The 19,060-nt window shown below is 40.1% G+C and overlaps 5 protein-coding genes across 8 annotated transcripts in view; 2 read left to right on the plus strand and 3 right to left on the minus strand.

Moving 5' to 3' along the window:
• The window catches only part of LOC145452592 (uncharacterized), a 230,416-nt gene that overhangs the window by 35,562 nt on the left and 175,794 nt on the right, over positions 1-19,060 (plus strand). The gene's annotated exons all lie outside the window — the stretch shown is intronic.
• The window catches only part of LOC145452596 (uncharacterized), a 144,361-nt gene that overhangs the window by 26,414 nt on the left and 98,887 nt on the right, over positions 1-19,060 (minus strand). The window lies entirely within an intron of this gene.
• LOC145452594 (reticulophagy regulator 3-like) overlaps positions 1-19,060 on the minus strand; it is a 141,082-nt gene that overhangs the window by 23,135 nt on the left and 98,887 nt on the right. The window lies entirely within an intron of this gene.
• LOC145452615 (protein FAM210B, mitochondrial-like) lies at positions 318-3,057 on the minus strand. The gene is made up of 4 exons (XM_080330813.1): positions 2,928-3,057; positions 2,206-2,483; positions 849-948; positions 318-774 (listed from the first exon to the last, which is right to left on the minus strand). The coding sequence occupies exons 2-4, from the start codon at positions 2,301-2,303 to the stop codon at positions 685-687; spliced, it is 288 nt and encodes a 95-aa protein (XP_080186939.1). The 5' UTR covers positions 2,304-2,483; positions 2,928-3,057; the 3' UTR covers positions 318-684.
• Positions 3,942-10,172, plus strand: LOC145452584 (peroxisome proliferator-activated receptor delta-like). Of its 3 annotated transcripts, XM_080330773.1 has the most exons (3): positions 3,942-4,638; positions 5,761-6,864; positions 7,014-10,172. In XM_080330773.1, exon 3 carries the CDS (start codon positions 7,886-7,888, stop codon positions 9,665-9,667), a length of 1,782 nt encoding a protein of 593 aa, XP_080186899.1. In that variant the 5' UTR covers positions 3,942-4,638; positions 5,761-6,864; positions 7,014-7,885; the 3' UTR covers positions 9,668-10,172. The 3 variants fall into 3 exon arrangements, with proteins under 3 accessions (XP_080186899.1, XP_080186900.1, XP_080186901.1); XM_080330774.1 differs by lacking the exon at positions 5,761-6,864 and having other exon boundaries at positions 7,863-10,172; XM_080330775.1 differs by lacking the exon at positions 5,761-6,864 and having other exon boundaries at positions 3,942-4,633; positions 7,863-10,172.

Genomic DNA, 19,060 nt, shown 5'->3' on the forward strand with positions numbered 1-19,060 from the left:
ATCCATCATCCGATTCAGATCTTTCGCTATGATCTAATAAATGGTATCATTTTCAGAGACACACAATATATAATGCGATACTCCAGGGACAATGTGTTTTAATCAACAAATAGACGTATGTCTCAATGACCGTCAATGTAACAACCTCCCCGGCCTGCTGATTCACAGTAGACGAAGCCTAGATAAATCTCTGACTTCCGCTGCTCAAAAGATTTAATACCAGAACCCTCATCAGCATCTGTGGCAATTACTAATATTGCTACAAAGACCCAAATCAACTACAACTGCCGTCCTGAAAAAGTTACGATAAAACAGAACTCGATACGAAAATAACTTGTATTGCATGGTAAAATGCTTTCCATTATCAAAATATTAGTATGCAGTACGCAGCTTGTAGACTCAAACTCAAGAACATGATATGACAAATTTAGACCAAATATGTTAAGAACTAATCACTGAATGTCATCAAGTACAAAATTATATTCCTTTGGTTCCAAGATACTATAGTTTGTAATTGTTAGAACCAGGGACACTTTTCTGTCTATCCAATGTTTCTTGATAGTTAGCAATTAGACAGTTGACATTGTCACGAAGATACCCCATCTCATTGTCATCAGCAAGTGCACGGTAGTTGCTTTCAACAATTGACAAACAATCGACCTTGTGTCTTCTTCGTACTAGCAGCTACTTCTTGAAAAAGCCAATCTTTCGAAAGTGCCTGACGAGCACAGGGACAGAAACAAATGTGATGCCGATTCGCACTGGGGCAAACACCTGGATAATGGATATCAAGGAAATGATCAATATAGACATTGTTGTTAGGAATCAAAATGCCCTATTTGACTTACTTTATGAACAGCATATGCAACAACAAAAGTGCTTGCGCCAGTTGCTATCTTAGAGTCTTGCATTCCAATCCATGTCATAAAAGCAGTAAAATCGACACCACTGCAAAATTAATAATTTGTAAACACAAGTAGCCTAGAAATTGAACTGATCAATTACCCACACAGCCACAGCAGATATATCTGTGCCACGGTTATCTCCTATAATCAATTCTACTGCAAACCATCGTTTTACTGTTGGGGTATGGTTATTCGATTATGCTATGCAAATGTACGGAAATTATATTAATTGCCCCTAGTCGATGGCATTAGATGAGAGCATGATCAGAGTTAGTTAAATGTATTTCTCTCTCAAAAACTGTATCCCAAAGTGATCATGAACAGAGTAATTGTTGTGCAGTACTCCAATAAGTAATTTGTTCTTTCAATACAACACCCATTGCAGTAAAACATTTACTAATTTCAAAGACTTTTCGGGGGGATTTTAACAGATTCAAAAGCAAAACCAATAACGCAGAGCCTTATTGGTTCCGCTTTTGAATCTGTTGATATCCTTCAAGTGAAAAGCCAGGGTTGTATTGTCTCGACTCGAGTGAATCTGTGTACTGACTCAACTTGGACTCGAGTCATTGCGCATGACTCGAACCAAGTCGCATGACTCGAGACTCAGACGACCAAGACCGACTTTTCATTGTAATTTCGCAGTATAGTAAAGTAACCACCCTATTGGGATTTCGTTTATTGATACTGGTACCTGAAAATGCGACCAGAAACTGTTAAAAGTGAGGAAAATTTCTATATTTCTATATAAAAGTGGGTTTAATAAAACTTTAACTGGAAACTGAGCAGTCAACACAATGATTGGACTCGAGTCATAATACCATGACTCGGACTCGAAACCCTGCTCGGTGACTTGACTTCGGACTTGACTCGGTGGTGAATTGAAAATGACTCGACTTGACTTGAGTCAAAACTATAAAAGTGAGGTTGACTTGTGACTCGGAGCCTTGTGACTTGGTTACAACCCTGTGAAAAGCCGCATACGAAGTCTCCGAGAATAATAAATGAATTACTGCAAAACCTGCAATGGATCTTGTATTGAAAGCTGTAGCTATACAAATTCTTTACCACGAACCAGCTACCGGTAGGCCTATTCAATTATTTTATTCTTGCGCTATTTACATAAGTGGTTTAACAATGAATTTACTTCAATGCTCACGAATAGTGTTCTTGAAGTCGCATAATGAGCTTTTTACAACTCTGATTATCATGTACAACCAATCTCTGCACTTCGTTAGCACATTCCCTTGTCACAATCACAAGACAGAAGTGCCTACTAAATAAAATATTCCTTGCAAACCTGTACACCAGGAAATAGAACATTCCCAAAGACGCCAGCGAAATAGCGATGTGAAACGCCATCCCGAATGCGCCATATTGTGTGGATATGATTTTCATTCGTTCTTTTGTGGTCAAGTTTTGCCTAGGCGGAGTGTCTTGTTGACTGTCTTTGTTGGCATTCCCATCATCTTTCCCTTGAGTCGATAATGATCTGACAATTGTGAAAGGTACTCTCGCAAAGTTTAACGAAGCGACATCACCAGATTTTCGATTTGATGGCGGTAGACTTGAGAGTGCCTGAGTATAGATAAGAGGAGGGTGGAAATACGTTACACTGATGGTAGACCAAATCATATACTGAGCTGAAGCCGGATATTTTCGGCTGACACTCGTCAGGGGTAATGTTGATATACAATGTTATTTCCAATTATCTACTAGTTGCTGATGATTACCCCTGACGAGTGTCAGCCGAAAATATTTGGGTCATTTCAATGTGAATCTATACTACTCAATTGTATAATGAAGTTCTGTACCTCCAACGGCTCCAAGCTAAGCTCTTGACCCGTTGACCGTGACACCAATCGGTCAATTACAAAAAAATAAACTCGACAACTAAAGACACTTATTATGTAGATTATAAGATTGAGAGTACGCCAGTACGGTAGATATATCAAATAGAAACAAAGTTAGATAGGATAAAACCAATCAATTATTTGCCATTTCGCAGTGATCCGCACTCACCTACCGAGAAACAAGAAGATGACTTCAGAGTAAGATTTCTGGAACATTGCGCTTCAGCCCTTATAATTAAACGCATCATCATCGACGATGTAAAGATTCCACTATTATAACTTATACCTAAGAGCCTGACAAAAACAAGGTAAAATTACCGGTGCTAACTTCACGCTGCATCCTCCTCCCTCCTCGTGATTCAGTTGCGCTACAATGCTACAATGAGATACCTACTAACGGCTCGGCATACAATGTACAATGTATTTATTGTAGTATCGAATGTGACTACCGAATGAATGTGAATGTCGCATTCGATAATTGTAGTAATCATCATCATCATCATTGGTTTATTAGCAATTTTATCAGTTCAATACACCACAAAAATGCGATACAATGAAAAGACAGGAAGATGTCGAAGCGACAAGGAGTAGTCTATGGAATCTGACACCCACCTTGGCCTAGGCGATGTAAAGAGGAGGCATGCACACTGAATGAAAGTAAAGAAGATAGTATAGAAGAAGAATGCGACAAGAAATAGGGCGGCATGTCATGGCAGTACATGAGTACACGAAGACCCCACTCAAACCCTACATAACAGCGGAGTACTACAGGCTCAGTATTTTAAATCAATACACCACGGACACCATGGATAGCGGACCATAGACTGACATAGGCTCTACGAGCGTGTAGTAGTCAAACTCAAAGGTGGCGGACTGGTGGTGTTACTAGTGTGGTGTGGAGGATGGACAATGGGCATTAGACGGACGTGGACATTGGACAATGGACATGTAGACTATAGATTACGAACCAACCGTGGAGACGTAGGTTAGTTTTCTATATGCAAGTCCTCGGGTGGACACTGGGGAAAATGATGCGCGTCACGCTTGAATTATATAATCAACTACGTTATTGCCGCATCCATCCATCCATCTGCACTCTGCAGCAATGATTCGATGTAAAAACCTGTGTTATTGGTCTGTGTTGATTTCAAAGGTGTTTGCTACCGAGGCGGCTGATAAGATTTGTTGTGGTAAATCTTGTCGATGCCATCTAACACTGTGTCAAGTTTCAATGTTGTCACTCAATGATTAGGGTGATAATTACGTTATCCAAAGGCACTATTTTATGGTGCGCGCAAAACTGAAATATAGCCTACCCCGCAAGAGTCACTATTGGTGTCAATGGTCTGTGCTGATTTTCACGTGTTTAATACGGAGTTGGAAGACAATATTTGGTATGGTAAAACTTGGTGATGTCATCAAACTCTGTGCCGAGTTTCAAGAATATCATTTCATGATTGGGGCAAAAATTCCGTTTAGCGAAATCGAGTATGTGTGTAGCCTACTCTTGAATCAAGCCGATCGCACAACGGAATTAACGCAAAAGCCAGTATTTTTGTGGTGTTCTATACTGAGTTGGTAAGACAGGATTTCCTATTATGGCTTATACCCTTATATCGGGATGATGTCATTCAACACTTCCAAGTTAAACATGTGATGTGATACCGTAGTCTATTCGGCAATATCAGGGTTATATATCCCTGAGCAATATCGGATAGAAGAAATCATTTATGGAGCAGTACCTTCCATTTGCAAGGGTAACTAGCCTAGTAACTGATCTGCCAGTATGTCCAAGGTTGTCGGTGAAATGAAGTTGAGTCTTGAGAATATGGAGTGCCCGTGCCGAATACGACATCAAGGAATATTGTAATCAATGTAAGGTATGCATTGTTTTTCCTTCTTCTTTTATCTTCAACTCAGTAGCTGTATGTAGATCGATGCTTCCCGAAAAGGATATTGATTACATGCTTCCAATACATTTATACAACCCTGCGAAACCTACTTTATCTGTACAAGGTGCATACACATCAATACAATTTGGGATGAACCTTCCTCACCTCGGTTCACTGACACGCATAGATCAATTGATTTTTTTCAATATATATTCCATTAAAAATCAATATTTTCAGATTGAACTGGAAGGATAATACTTTTAGCCCCCTCAGATATTGGATTTGTTCGTCTTGTTGCCTAGAAGCCTAGGTCTATCATAGCTTCTGAATATCAATGGTTTCCAATAGCTTTCAGTTCAGTTTATTAAGAATTTTGATCAATTCAAAATGAAAAGATAGGAAGGTGTCGAAACGACTTGGAGTAGTCTCTGAAATCAGATACCCACTCAGCACTCGAGCCTATGTGATATAAAGAGGAGGCATGCACACTGAATGAAGAAGATACTGTAACACAAAAAGACAAGCGACAAAAGCTGCCCTTTGTTTAATGTCAGCCTGCTAGATACGGGAGGAACTTGTTGAGCGTTCCAGCAATCCCACTTTTGCAAGATTTCCTAACGAATATTTGAGGACCAATGTTTTGATATTGGAATATAGCCTAGTATTTTATTAGTGCTGGTTTTCTCGAACCCAGCAGGTCGTCCTCAAAATTAGGTCTGTTTATATCAATGCTTTCGAACTTTTTTGAGAATCAACTGCACTTTCATTTTTGCACTAACTTCATCCGCACAAACTAACCAAAAATTATTACACAAAACTAAAATGAAGGGAGACACCGTAACACTTTTTTTTCAAATATATCTAACAAGTAAGCTACCGGTACTGGTTTATCAGTGACTCGGTTGCTGCTGAATATTTCCGTCCACTTAAGCACAACTTCTTGCTCAATAGCTTCCCTCATTAGGCCACCAATTGCCTCATCAAGAAGACAAGTCCTTTTCCTCATTTTGATGTCAACTAGTGCACTTGTGGCAGCCTACCCATTTGGGGTGTACACAGTACACGTAATGATTGCTATTCGCTATTGTGACGGTACTGTGTTATTTCTAGGGCCGCCAAGTGTCTAGCACTGACTATGTGAAATGGACAGTTGGTGGACACATGACAATGCATGCTGCCTTCTGGTCTGAACTGGCTGCCGTGAGAACGCAGAAATGAAGCCGTCTAAAAACTATTGCGCATCTCATTACATTGACTAGGTATATCAGGAGGTCTTCTACACGAAGGCCTTTTCGACAAAATAAGTTTGATCTGGTATTTATACCAGCTTTTGAACCAGACTTTTGATATCCATATGTAAAAATACTAGTGTGCAAATATTAATGTACTCCGGTTGGTGAGACACAAAATGATTTTAAAAGTAACCATTTGCGATGTGTCATTAGCACTGTTCCCTCTAAGCTACGCGTGTGCGCAATTGCGCAGTGCTGACACGGTCTCTGCGCACAGAAAATCCAAGGGTCTTCTCCGATGTACAGAACTTCAATATACAATTGAATAGTATATTCATATTGAAATGAACCCGAATATTTTCGGCTGACACTCGTCACGGAGACAATCGTCAGCAATTAGTAGAAAATTGGAAAGAACATTGTATATCAACAATTTTATCTCGAAATATGATGTCACCAGCATGAAGTGAAATCTCAAATAAGAGAGTATGTATTTATCAAAATACATCAGCCCAAGCTTTGTCAACAAAAGGAGTTCGTGTACTATCTTAAAATTGTACATTGAACGCTTTCTTGTTTGAGATCTCATTTCGTGCTGGTGACGTCATATATCGAGATACGATTGTTGATATACAGTGTTTTTTCCAATTCTCTACTAGTTGCTGACGATTACCACCGACGAGTGTCAGCCGAAAATATTCGGGCTCATTTCAGTAAGAAAATCTTAGCTGCGCACAAGAGAAAATCCAACCTGAATTAAAAATAAAATCAACAAAAGCAACTGCTGTTGAAGTCTGTTCGCACAGAAAAATGTGTAGCACGCACAAATAAGCCGAAATGATGACCCTTTTTTTATTTTATTTTTTAGTCATTACGCACATGATGTCCAAGGGACCGCACAGTGAGTTGGTGACTGTGCGCGCAGACTTGTGAAAAATTAAAAGGAACTTTGGTCATTAGTCCCATAAATTGTTACAAATTCGTCGCAACGACAAAAGTTAGGAGCCGCTGCAGTCCTACTTGATCATTGGGTATTAAATTTATTTGAATTCTTCCACGCCAGAAAAAGAAAAACATATATGTACGATACTCATCCGCACTGCAAATTTTTTCCGCGCTTGCGCGGCTTAGATGGAACATTGTTTATAATCCCAACGTTATGTAGTGCGGCCCGCGAGTTCAAATATTTGCCCACCCTTGCCTTAGAGTCACAAGTTATGTTGAGTCATTACATGAGTTGAGTCAAGGCAAGTCTCTCGATTTTTGGAAGTAACTTGAGTCAAGTCAAGGTCAAGTTACACAAATTTCGGAGGGGACTCGAGTCGAGTCAAGTCACAAGGTTATGTCCAAGATACGATGGAAGTCGTTGCAATTTGCAAGATATTTGAAGTAGGCCTATACAAATTGAGTTGCTATTAATTCTAAATAGAGTAACAAATATGGAGTTGATTATATATTTAACGGGGTGTTGTATGGTCGACATACAGGCAACGTAGAACTGCTAAACTACGTTGGTAGCTGTCAGCCAAATATATGATAGTATATGGAACCTCGGAAAGTTGAAACAAGATCGATGATGCAATACACAATCCACCAACACCGCCATATGATACAATTAAAGCCCACACCAATTGTTGTATAAACCACTGGTTCTCAACTGCCGGTCCGTGGCAAGTTTTTTGCCGGCCCGCCAAATATATTACAATTTTATATCTCAGTTTTAAAATGCAAGATGTTGGATGCTTGTCTATTAATTAGAAAAATGAAATATCAAGTATTAAATTGATGTAAAACTTTAGAACATATTCTTCTGCATGGTGTCATAATAGAGAGTTCATGGTCTACCTTGGGTGTACATCATGATGGTGTTGTATGGTTATTTATTGTAATTGGATGTGCGATTCTGTAGCCTGGTCGGATGAATATTTTTCCGGCGACCAATATGTGAGACTAGGTTATACGGCGCAATTTATTTTACAGGTGGCAGAATTTGAATAATTGAAATGGCAACTAGCTCCGTCCGCAATGTTGTCTCACAATCCGCTGGTGTCAGCACAGTGACAACTGTTGCATCTTCCACGTTACCGCAGTGCAAACATCCAACAGTATTGCTGAAAAACGCGAAGAGCAAGCCAAAATATGAATGGAGATCGTCCGAAGTTAAAATTAAATGTGCAATTTGCGGCGATCGCGCGTCTGGATTTCATTACGGGGTGTACGCGTGCGAAGGCTGCAAAGGTTTCTTCCGCAGGACAGTTAGATTGAAATCGAAATACAAAGAGTGCTCGAGCAACTGTCCTGTGACGATCAAAAGCCGGAACAAATGTCAATATTGCCGATTTAGCAAGTGCATTAAGCTCGGCATGTCCCAAAACGCTATTCGTTTTGGTAGAAGGTCCAAGTTTGAGAAGGAAAAAATCATGAGGGAAATCGACGAAGAGCGACCTCTGGATCTGTACCAATCGAGTGTCCACATTGAAGACAAGTTAAGAAAGCTAATTGATATTCTTTTACCCGCTTTTCAAAAATTAACGCTAACACATGCTAAAATGAAGAAATTATGGGATGAACGGAATCAAACTGAATCTCGGCTGACCATAATAGAATCTTTCGAAGACTTTTTGTCTATGCACCCTAATACTAACCTGAACGAGGACTCAGCTTCCACATCCTCTGCTTCTGAAATGAGCGGTTCTCCCTGTTATCCTGCCTGTCAATACCTTCGTGAGGGTAAAATTTTTCAAACTCTTGACTGCTTCAATACTGATGTTTCAATCGCCGCGGATTTTAAAGATATCATTCTGTTATTGCACAAGTATACGGAACCCAAATTTTTTCAATCTCTTTTGAAATCTGGCGAGCAAAACGAGGAGTATGTACATCAGCAGAAAGTCACGATAGAGAAAGTAGCGTTTTTGCTGAATAATGTACCAGAGATCGGAGTTGGATTCCGACACGCTGGCATCACGGAAACGGACATACAAAATCATGCGACAGAACACGGCAAGTCTCTACTCGAGGCTTTCATTTACATCATGCGCGATATGCACGTCCACACACGCATAGAAGTTGAATTACGTGGAACCGGATCAGCATTAATGCATGTTCTGAAAAAATCCAGAAAACAAAACATGCATCCTATCTTTCTCACGCGAGCCCACAACCGCACCTATGCAATAGAACTGATGAGATACTTCTATCAAGCGACACAACAACAAGTTGCAAACTGTGTTCGTGAGCTATCGCAATTCGCGAAATGCGTCCCTGGTTTTTTGCAGTTAACCTTAGAAGACCAAGTCATTTTGCTTAAATTTGCCTGCTTAGAAGCGATTCCGTTCCTTCTGTCATGCAGTATGTTTTCCAATGGCACAATTATTCCAGGGATTAACGTATACGTAACTTATGATTTTTTGAAAAAATTGGACTATATGGGTGAATTTCTTCTGCCTAAGCTTAGATTCGCAGAAAATATTGCTAACATGGGTCTCTCTGACGAGGAACTCGCTGTGGTCATATCTGCTGTGATATTATCCAGGGACCGACCCGGTTTGAAATGTCCGGACAAAGTAGAACAACTTCAAACTAATGTCGTATCTGCACTTGAAGCTCTGATAAAATTCAATCATCCTCAGCGTCCTTTCTTATTTCCAAAGCTATTATTAAAGTTGGCTGAAGTTCGACATTTGACGGCTAATCATATTTCAATGTCGTGCCGTCTTCGTCATGCAGGCTTTGTGGCGTGGCTGTATGATCCATTGATATCGGAGTTATTGAAGGGCCAGTAATCGATTCAATATATATGCGGTGACAGAAATCTTGAGGTGTCATTGTTGTGTCGGTGATGTGTGATTTCAGATTAGGGCATGACGACTTCCTTTTCCTTGCAGAATTTTTGATCAAGTCTAACTTTATTTGTATGATAATTGCTGGGAAAGCCGTCATCTATGTGTTACATGTGTTGATTTTATTATTCTGTCCCGACTACTCTGATATGCATTATTACTATTATAACTATGCTTGAGTTAGATTTCTGTCTAAAATTGTGAGGCGATCGATATACATCTGCAATATGAGTCCTTGGAAAGAGCAGTGTATCATCTTCTGTTTCATCGTACAGGGTTTTGTGGTACGTCTGAATTTATTTGCCTAATTGTTTCATAACAACGTGTTGATGGATTTGGTTGTACAATACGCGGAGCAGGTGTTGTTTTTGAAGATTTGTACCTGGTAAATTAACCTGTTTTGAAATTTTTATTTAATTCGAGTATAAATTTGGCACTTGGTATCATATTTTTAAATTTCCATTACGACTGTGGTCAGATTTTGTAGAACAAAAACTATGGCGAATCTTCCATGTGTGGCAATGAGACGGATTAAAATTACTTCTTAATGTATAACGATTACCTTGTCTAAGAAGCAGAGCAAATGACTTGCCGGATCCGAAATGCTCGGCCCAAAACACAAAATTTAAGTCATTGCGCACGCATCTTTGATAAGCGTACTCAAAAAATCTATGCGAGATTGTATTTTCGATATTCCTTCAAGGCAGAGGCGCTCAAACCCTTTTGGCCACAGGGCTACGTAATGTGTGAAAATGGTTGTACAGGCCACTTCAGAAGTGATTGCCAACTGCGACTCTCATTAACCCCTGAAAATTAGCACCAAAATATAATACAGTGATCAGACTCACAAGTGATTATCCAATCTGTATGTATATTGCATCCTCTACCTCTCAAAACCAATGCCAAGTAGTGAATTTTTTTTGTTGCATTGCTATTCATTTGGTACATGCTTTCATGCTTTGAATTTTCGTTATAATTCCTTGAGTATTTTCATACTGCCCAATGCCCATACTCGCCCCCCTTAACGCCACGTGCTGCTCCATATGTCCTCTGAAGGTTGAATTTCCGCCCAGACACCGTAAAAGGTGGGGAACCACTGCGCTTGAGGGTTGATGAACTTTATTTAGTCATGAGGGAGCAAATATTTTGAAGGATACTAATTAGAATGATCCAAAAAGGCATATATGTTTTTGTCTATCGGTATACTACGCAAGAAAATCTCTAATGTTAACGTTATGGACAATAAGTGTGCATTATATTTAATTATTGTGGTGTTTTGATTTGATTAAAATTTTATAAAATGATGAAGCTACTGAATGAATTTGGTCAGTAATATTGGTACTTGCATATGGGTGATTGAATTTCTTGGTAGAGCGTATTGAAGTGACGTCTTCGGAAATTTAGGTCACTCAGGTCCCGCGGTTCAGACTTATTCGTACAAAGAAAAAAGATACCGTGACCTAGCTTAGGGTGGGGCCATTGTTATTATAATTATGTTGTTATTTCATGACCTCCGACAAAGATTGTTGATACTCAAAATATATTAGAATCGCTCAGACGTACAAGAAAAACTCACTCGGACATACGCAATTATCAATCGCATTTCTTCACGAGCTGAATATTTTACTCTGCGTGATGCGTTCGTATTGTGGCTTTTCGATTGCAAGGACGGGACTATTCGGGTCCGTAATTTTTTTGCCTGGACAACAAACGAAGGTTTCTCCTAGCACAACATGCGTCGGTCATTTTGGGCCAAGTATTTAACGCCGTCAGTACTTCTGGGAGCGCACTTTACGGAGTCGCGTGTTGGCACAAAATTTCCGGTGCCTCAACAATTGCCAATACAGACGAAGCTCTGTACATTATGCATTTTTTCATTTCTAGTATAATTAAAAAACAATAGATCTAGTGATAGTAAATCGCGCGAAAAAATATTGCAAATTGAATAGATCTGCCTAAAACACGAAAGATACAGGGGCCACGATCACGCCTAATCATTCAGAAAATTTCCTTTCCTTATGTCATACTTGTGTAAATACTTTCCAAAAACATGTATGAGCCTATACTAGGGTTACCATATTTTGGAATGGGGAAGGGAGGACACTTTTTCAAGTTTTTCAGACTCGCAATCAGACATGGGGTAATCGCGATTAGTAATCGTAATCGATTACGACGATTACAGCATTTTCAAGTAATCGTACTCGCAATCGATTACATTCGAAAAAATTCCGAAGTAATCGTAATCGACTACTTCGCATATCTAATCGATTTTTCTGTGAAAGAACGATTACTTTTTATTTGTACGCGGACTATGACATAAACTGAACATTCGTGAACAAGGAAAAGATATTATACCAGGTTCGTGATAGCACAAACGTCTGATTTTCAAATGCCACTGCTCATTATTACGTCAGAAGCAGCCTACTAACTTTGCGCGTCATTGTGTAAGAAGTATCTACAGACCACAGTAAATAGATTTTCGATGTACGTACGTCGTACATTAGTGTGATTGTAAGAACACCCGTCGTGCTGTATATTAGGTTATAAACACGTTCCAAACGCCACTACCTCACAGCAGTATAATTTATCTCCGCTCTGCCTAGTTTAAAATAGTGACTTGTGTGTTGAAGTTGATATTTGGTTATGCTTAAACGCAGTTTGACCGTTGCTGCTTGACGAGCAGTAGGCCTATCCAGTACGTACGTAGGCCTACACCGGACAAAGATTTGAACTCGTCAATTAAAACATTGCCGTTTCCACAACGAAGCAGTAAAAATCAACAGCTGGTGCTATATATATCATAACTGAGCCGTTTTTGCCGTTTCTCGTAACGGCAGCTTGCAGTACAATATCTGTATTAAGTTGAAGGCAGAATTTTATGTTCACTTCGTCTTATCATATGACATTATGACATACGCCTATCGTTATTTCATAATTTTTTATTCAACATTGGGACCTGCCGCCATGGGCTTATAGATCATGTTAGCGTGGGTTGTAGCTGGAACCAGGACCAATTCGTCCCCCAGCGGCCCAGCCCAAACGTTGGTCTTCGGCCCGCACAGGGTGGTAATCTCAAGTTGAAGACTGAGTATCGTCAATAATTTTAGTAATTGCATATTACTAATAATTTTTAATCCTCTCTCAGCCCCCCGATGGTCAGATATACATGTAGAGCAGTGGGTCGCCAACTCAAAACGGGTCGCGGGCCACTTTTCAAATTTAGTAGAGGCCGCGGGCCGCATTCGATATCGATATAAAATAGGCAACCACGTTCGAAAACTCTACGTCAGTATGACGGTGAGCTATTTTGAACTGTGAGCTGTACACGATACGTGGAAACGCTTTTCAGCGACTAAGGAGTCGATATTGGGACTAGCGAGATACGTTACTAGATGAAAGACCGTCTCCACGTAACGCTTGATCTTGTGGGAAAACCCTAGGCCAGGGGTTCTCAAACCATTTTAGACACGCCCCCCTTTATGATACTGAAAATCGTCATATCACAAAATGCAACCAGAAAGCTAGCAATCCCAAAGGCTAGTTTGATGACATGTAAGGTTATGACTAGGGCCATTTTTATATGACCTTAAAAAATCAATTATATGACTTTACTTTATGGAAAATATGACTTTATATGACTTTATGTGAAAATAGTGTATTTTTACATGTAACCAACGTCACTCATGGAACTGGCGAGTAAAACATACACAACATAGCAGTAATACGCATCCATTTTTATTTTAAACCACTATTACAGTAGTTTCATGCTGTGTGGAATGTTGGAGTCTTTAAACTGACAATTTGGAAGTAAAATGACTTTAGTAAGGAAAATGAGTGCTCCACAGACGCTGATGTGGGTTGACACTTCTTCAGTTTTGCATACAGCGCTGGTGAAATGTCTTGCCTTTGTAGCTCCATAATTTGTTTCACATCGTTTTGGTCCACTCGCTTCTTAATGTAATTTTTGAGCTCAAGCGGATCTCTTATGAAATCAAGGGCATTTAGATCAGCATCAGCCTCTCTGATGGAGGCATATTTCGGTGACCAGTTCTTCAATTATTTATTATCGTGGTGCCCATCGTAAATACTATTTTATTCAAATCCAAATGTATTTGTATATAACTAGACCAAGATAGAGCTTTTTAGCCTGCCTACCCACTGACTGAACTTCAAATGACGTCCTACTTCAGTGCACAGAAGTAAAACAGATTGTGTAGCAACTCAATGCAATGTGTGACCTCATAGGTCTGTGACTGTAATGTGATGTAGGCTAACCTTACAGCTTGCCTTCGTTTAATCAGAAATTGCCCTACTTTCTTAGTGCTTAATTGCTTCACCGCCTAAATTGGCACTTTTTATTTAAAGTTTACAGCAATATGACTTTATAACTCAAATATGACCTAACAAGGAAAATATGACTTTATAACTTTCCTAATATACCCCATAGGGACGTGGTTTTCGCGTTACAATTGATTTCACGACTTACTGATGCATAGAAAAAAATATTACTTTAATGACTTTAAATGGCCCTAGTTATGACTGTTGATGAGAGAGTTCTCTAAGTTGAATTCCGGACCATATACAGAGCATTAACTATGAATTAGAGGTAGATCGCGCGAAGCGCAAAATATTTTCAGTTGAGCGCAGCTCCGCCTCCCCTTCAGATGCTTTCGCGCCCCCGCAAGGAGCGCGCGCTCCCCAGTTTGGGAACCACTGCCCTGAGCCGTTTTCTAAGCGTCTTGGTCTTGGCAGTGTTTGGGCCATTGCAAGTCAAGGCAATATGCCCAATTGCCCATTCATAACAGCCGATTATCCCTCGATGGAATTCCGTTGCCATCACCAGAGCCGTTTTAGCTAGTGTCGAATAGTGATATTGGGCACAGGAGAATAGCTTATTTAACAACACAAAAACATGTAGAGACTGTAGTCAATTTCAGCATTTCAAATTGGTTTTCTTAGCTTTCTTCCGAAATCTCAAATCAGGTCGCGGGCCGCAGAATATGACTTGGCGGGCCGCGTGTTGGTGACCCCTGATGTAGAGTTTATTTGTTTGATGTAATCATGGTGTTTGTCGACTACAACGGTCATTTACACCCGGCTGATTTTCTGCATTTTTTATTCCATATCTGCCGACTTGTAGCACGGGCCATTTCTAAGCTTTTTGTAAGACACCGCTTACGCAGATGAGGCGGCGAGGAGGAGCCTAGATAAACCTCTAACACTTAGGTAGGAATTCTGAAGTCGACCTCGGTCAGACTCGAACCCGCAACCGTGGATTATACCACTACGCTATCTCGCCACACAATTACCTACCTGTAGAGCTGGGAGAAGGTAATTCATAATTATGACCTCTGGTTTCTTGTTATAATTACTTTAGTGTATGTTCTTAATTCTTGACCTCCGGTTTGTTATATAATCATATGATGTTGTAGTGGCTCAAACGTAGCAGACTAAAAGAAAAACTTTCGTGAGACGCACAAACAAATTGCCATGTCTTTATATCTGACTGCATGTCTAGCAACTCAAGTTGTAAATTACTATAGGGTCAGCGGCCTCCTTAACTACAATAGGACTTGAAAACATTTTCATCATGGGTAAAAAAGCATTCATTCCGTCAATGCGGCCGTTGAACTTAACAATCAAGTCAAATAATCCCTTGGTTTGCTGGTCAGATAGCGTTGTAAAACGTGTTGTAACACCACCTGCACTTAATTAAGTCTGGTTATGGGCTGACTTAAATTTGAGTGCCAGTCCAAACGCATTTGAGTGTGAGCATACTTTTTGACGTGAGTTGAGTAACGAAATCGTCGCTACTCGACACCAAAGGAATTGGTCTTCACCCTTAATTATAAACTCCAGATGCCAAGCCAAGCTAGTGAAATTTTTGAATATCAATTTTTCGTTCGTTATAGATTGTTTTTTTATTATTTTTGTTGGATTTTCCAACGTCAATGGGAGCCGCAAGTAGGCTAGCTGAGAGCCGCATGCAGCTCTCGGACCCGCGGTTGGGAATCATTGATCTAGAGAGGATTTTCAAGTTAATTAGATCTCTCGAAAATACTCTATAACTTATGTTAGTTTACGAAATACTTTTTGAGTCCTCTTCGAGCTCGCTCTACATCCTATTGGGAAATTTGTGGTGCGGCAGTCATGGCCCTGGCATGAATGCAAACCGTTGGACGCGATAAATTGACCTTTATGAAAATGGGCAATGGGTACAATATGACGTAGCAAACAAATGACGCATCTTTTTTAAAGGGAGTTTGTTATCTCATTAGGCCTTTTCAGCGCAATCCATATATTGTCTTCCAACATAGCTTCTAAGATGCAAAATAAATGTAATCGTGAGTAATCGTGATTACTTTTCCAATGCAATCGTAATCGTAATCGACTACTTCCTGATTTTGCTGTAATCGTAATCGTAATCGTAATCGCGTCATTCAGAAGTTATCGTAATCGCAATCGATTACATTCATGAAGTAATCACCCCATGTCTGATCGTAATCGACTACTTCCTATATCTAATCGATTTCCCTGTGAAAGAACGATTACTTTTCATTGGAGCAAGGACTATGACATAAATTGAACATACGTGAACAAGGAAGAGATAATATACCATGTTAGTGATAGCACAAACCAGTGGCGGCTCGTCCTATAGGGCAACTGGGGCATTGCCCCACCTAAAATCCTGTTCAATAACAATTCTTTACCATTTATAGACGCACACCTATCTATATATACCGTAATCACAGCGAAAATCGTATTCTTCTTGTCCTTCCGCTTGTAAATGCCCAATTGCCCATATATAGCGAAGTCTCTGCGAAAATCGAATTCTCTTCTGTGTTTTCGCTTTGCGAATACCTAGCCGGGGCATGCCCCGGTAGCGCTCAAAACAAGCTTTCACTGTCTATTCTCTCAAAGCCACGCACAATAAAGAAACGGTGATTTACTCTCTCCTATTCATAAAATTACCGAGCAACCGGGGCACAATAGCTCTGTGCCCCTAAGGTGTGATGTAAAAATCGTATCTATAGCTGAACTCGGTTACCGTCATATGCGTTTCGTCGACCTTTGCTGGTATATGTTGATTTTGATGGTGTTTCACACCATGAAAACTCTTGAAACTTGGTATGTCATGTCGTGATGGTGGCATTTAACACTGCCCCAAGTTTCAGGGTTTCTACTTAAAAGTTTAGGGTAGTAATTCCGTTTCCGAAGTTGAGTGTGTGCTGATCCGTCATGTATCGCAAACAGATTTTACTCAAAAGCCGGTATTGGTATCCATTGATTTTGACGATGTTCAATACTGAGATCGGTTATGACATTTGGCACGGTAAGTCTTAATGTTAGTATCGAACGCTTTATCAAGTTTTAAATTTGTCACTGAACTGTGTTAGTGGTAATTTCGTTTCCTAATTCGAGTGAGAGCTGACTCGTCATTTATCGCCAACAGATTATACGCAAAGCCGGTATTGGTCTCTATTGATTTTAACGATGCTTCTTACCTAGATCCGTCATAAGCTTTTGCACGGTATGTCTTGATTTTAGTATCGAACGCTGTGCCAAGTCTCAAGGTTGACACTCAATGATTAGGGCAGTAATTTCGTTATCAAGGTCGAGTATGGTGGAGATGTGCTCCGATCTGACACTTTAGCCTACAACGCGGCATTGCGGATTTCACGCAAAAGTCGGCGTATCTGCGGTAACGTTAACTGAGATGATGATATCATTCTCAGTTTGCATTCAAATATTTAATTTGATATTATATCCTCCAATGTCAATTTCACCGTGAAATTGTGGCCTTCAAGCCATTTGCTTACAACCCACTGTCAAGCGCGATAGCTATTTCGTTTTCGATAGCGGCTAACAGCTGATCACTTGATCAGCCTATTCCTCAATAAATTTTACGCAAAATTCGGTGTTGGTCTGTTCGCATTAATTTTGACAGTGTACCATACGGAAAAGAGCCATGAGGCCACTTCTCGATGATGTCATGTAACAGTGTACTAAGTTTACGGCTTTCATCCACGTATTTATTCGGTAATATATTTTCCAAAGGCGATTTCGCAGCAGACCTATAGACAGTAATAAAGCCGTATGTGTCGTGTTACAGTCTCCAGTTTCAATGCCAAAATCTCCTATGCTGTACCGAGACCGAATTTCCTAGGCTGCTATTCTTAGTTCTTCAGAATGATGTTTTGGATTCAATATGACAGGCCCAATCTATGAGATAACAATTGCGTATCTGTCCGAACTCGTTGACCTTTCCAATTAGGCTTACGCAATTTCTCGAGTTATAGTCATTTCCATTTCTGCAGATAATTAGTCAGGTCTAGTGCGAACATGAACCGTGTTGAATCTTTGTTCCGTACGCCGTTTATACGCAGTTACCACACTTCAAGTCGCAGCTCACCGACGCACCTCTCGTGGCACATACGTTAAAATAACTGTTGCCAGGAAATTCATGTTACCGTACCATCATTAAGTTACTTGTTTACGTTGGAAAACGCCATTGTGACGTCATCTTGATAAAAAGTCGCTTGCAGCCCTTGCCCCACCACCCGATATTGTCACGAGCCGCCACTGGCACAAACGTCTGATTTTCAAACGCCACTGCTAATTATTACGTCAGAGTATCAGCTCTGCTCGGCATTGCGTTAGTAAATAGATATTCAATATACACTGTAGTTGTGATTGTAAGAACACCCGCCGTGCCGTATATCAGGTTATCGACAGTGTTGCCAATTTAGCGATTTTCGCGCTAGATCTAGCGATTTTTCATACGGTTTAGCGCCAAAAAATATGGATCTAGCGCCTAGCGATAAATCTAGCGATTTTTTAAAAGTATTTAGCGATTATTTAGCGCTTTTTTACCGAAAATAACTAATAAAGATCAGTTCTGGCCGACGACAGCATTGGCTATACCGGCCACCAAAGTGCGGACTCCGATGATGTGATATATAATTATTATCGATTACTAACCTACGGATAAATACGCAACTTCTGGCGGTTACGCATGGGCAAACAGTGTTACTTCTTGCTGAGCAATCTAATAGTAGCATAATCGGCAGTGCTATATCTGGTGACCTGAGTGCTGAAATTTAATGTAATTGGTCTTGATCGAAAGCTATAGTGTCGCAGTGATTTTGAAAATACAAATTTAAATCTCGTTAGGACAATGGAACCACCCCGAAACAGCCCTCAAAGCCTGAAAACCCGCATTGTTTTAACAATGGCACCGCCGCAACACAATGAACATAACAATGACCAATTTCGTCCAGCGATTGTTCGGATCAATGCCGATTTTCATATATTTTGGGGTTTTGAGGTCGTTCC

The sequence above is a fragment of the Botryllus schlosseri genome, chromosome 12 (assembly GCF_051294905.1).
Source record: "Botryllus schlosseri isolate E-star chromosome 12, Bs_hap1, whole genome shotgun sequence".
NCBI classification, from domain to species: domain Eukaryota; kingdom Metazoa; phylum Chordata; class Ascidiacea; order Stolidobranchia; family Styelidae; genus Botryllus; species Botryllus schlosseri.

Excerpts from the sequence above, each read along its gene's own strand:
- LOC145452615 (XM_080330813.1), bottom strand. The coding sequence starts at position 2,303 with ATGAAAATCATATCCACACAATATGGCGCATTCGGGATGGCGTTTCAC. Across the intron at positions 949-2,205 it reads TTCTATTTCCTGGTGTACAG|TGGTGTCGATTTTACTGCTT; the intron begins GTTTGCAAGGAA and ends TTAATTTTGCAG. Across the intron at positions 775-848 it reads TTGCATATGCTGTTCATAAA|GTGTTTGCCCCAGTGCGAAT; the intron begins GTAAGTCAAATA and ends TCCATTATCCAG.
- LOC145452584 (XM_080330773.1), top strand. The coding sequence starts at position 7,886 with ATGGCAACTAGCTCCGTCCGCAATGTTGTCTCACAATCCGCTGGTGTC.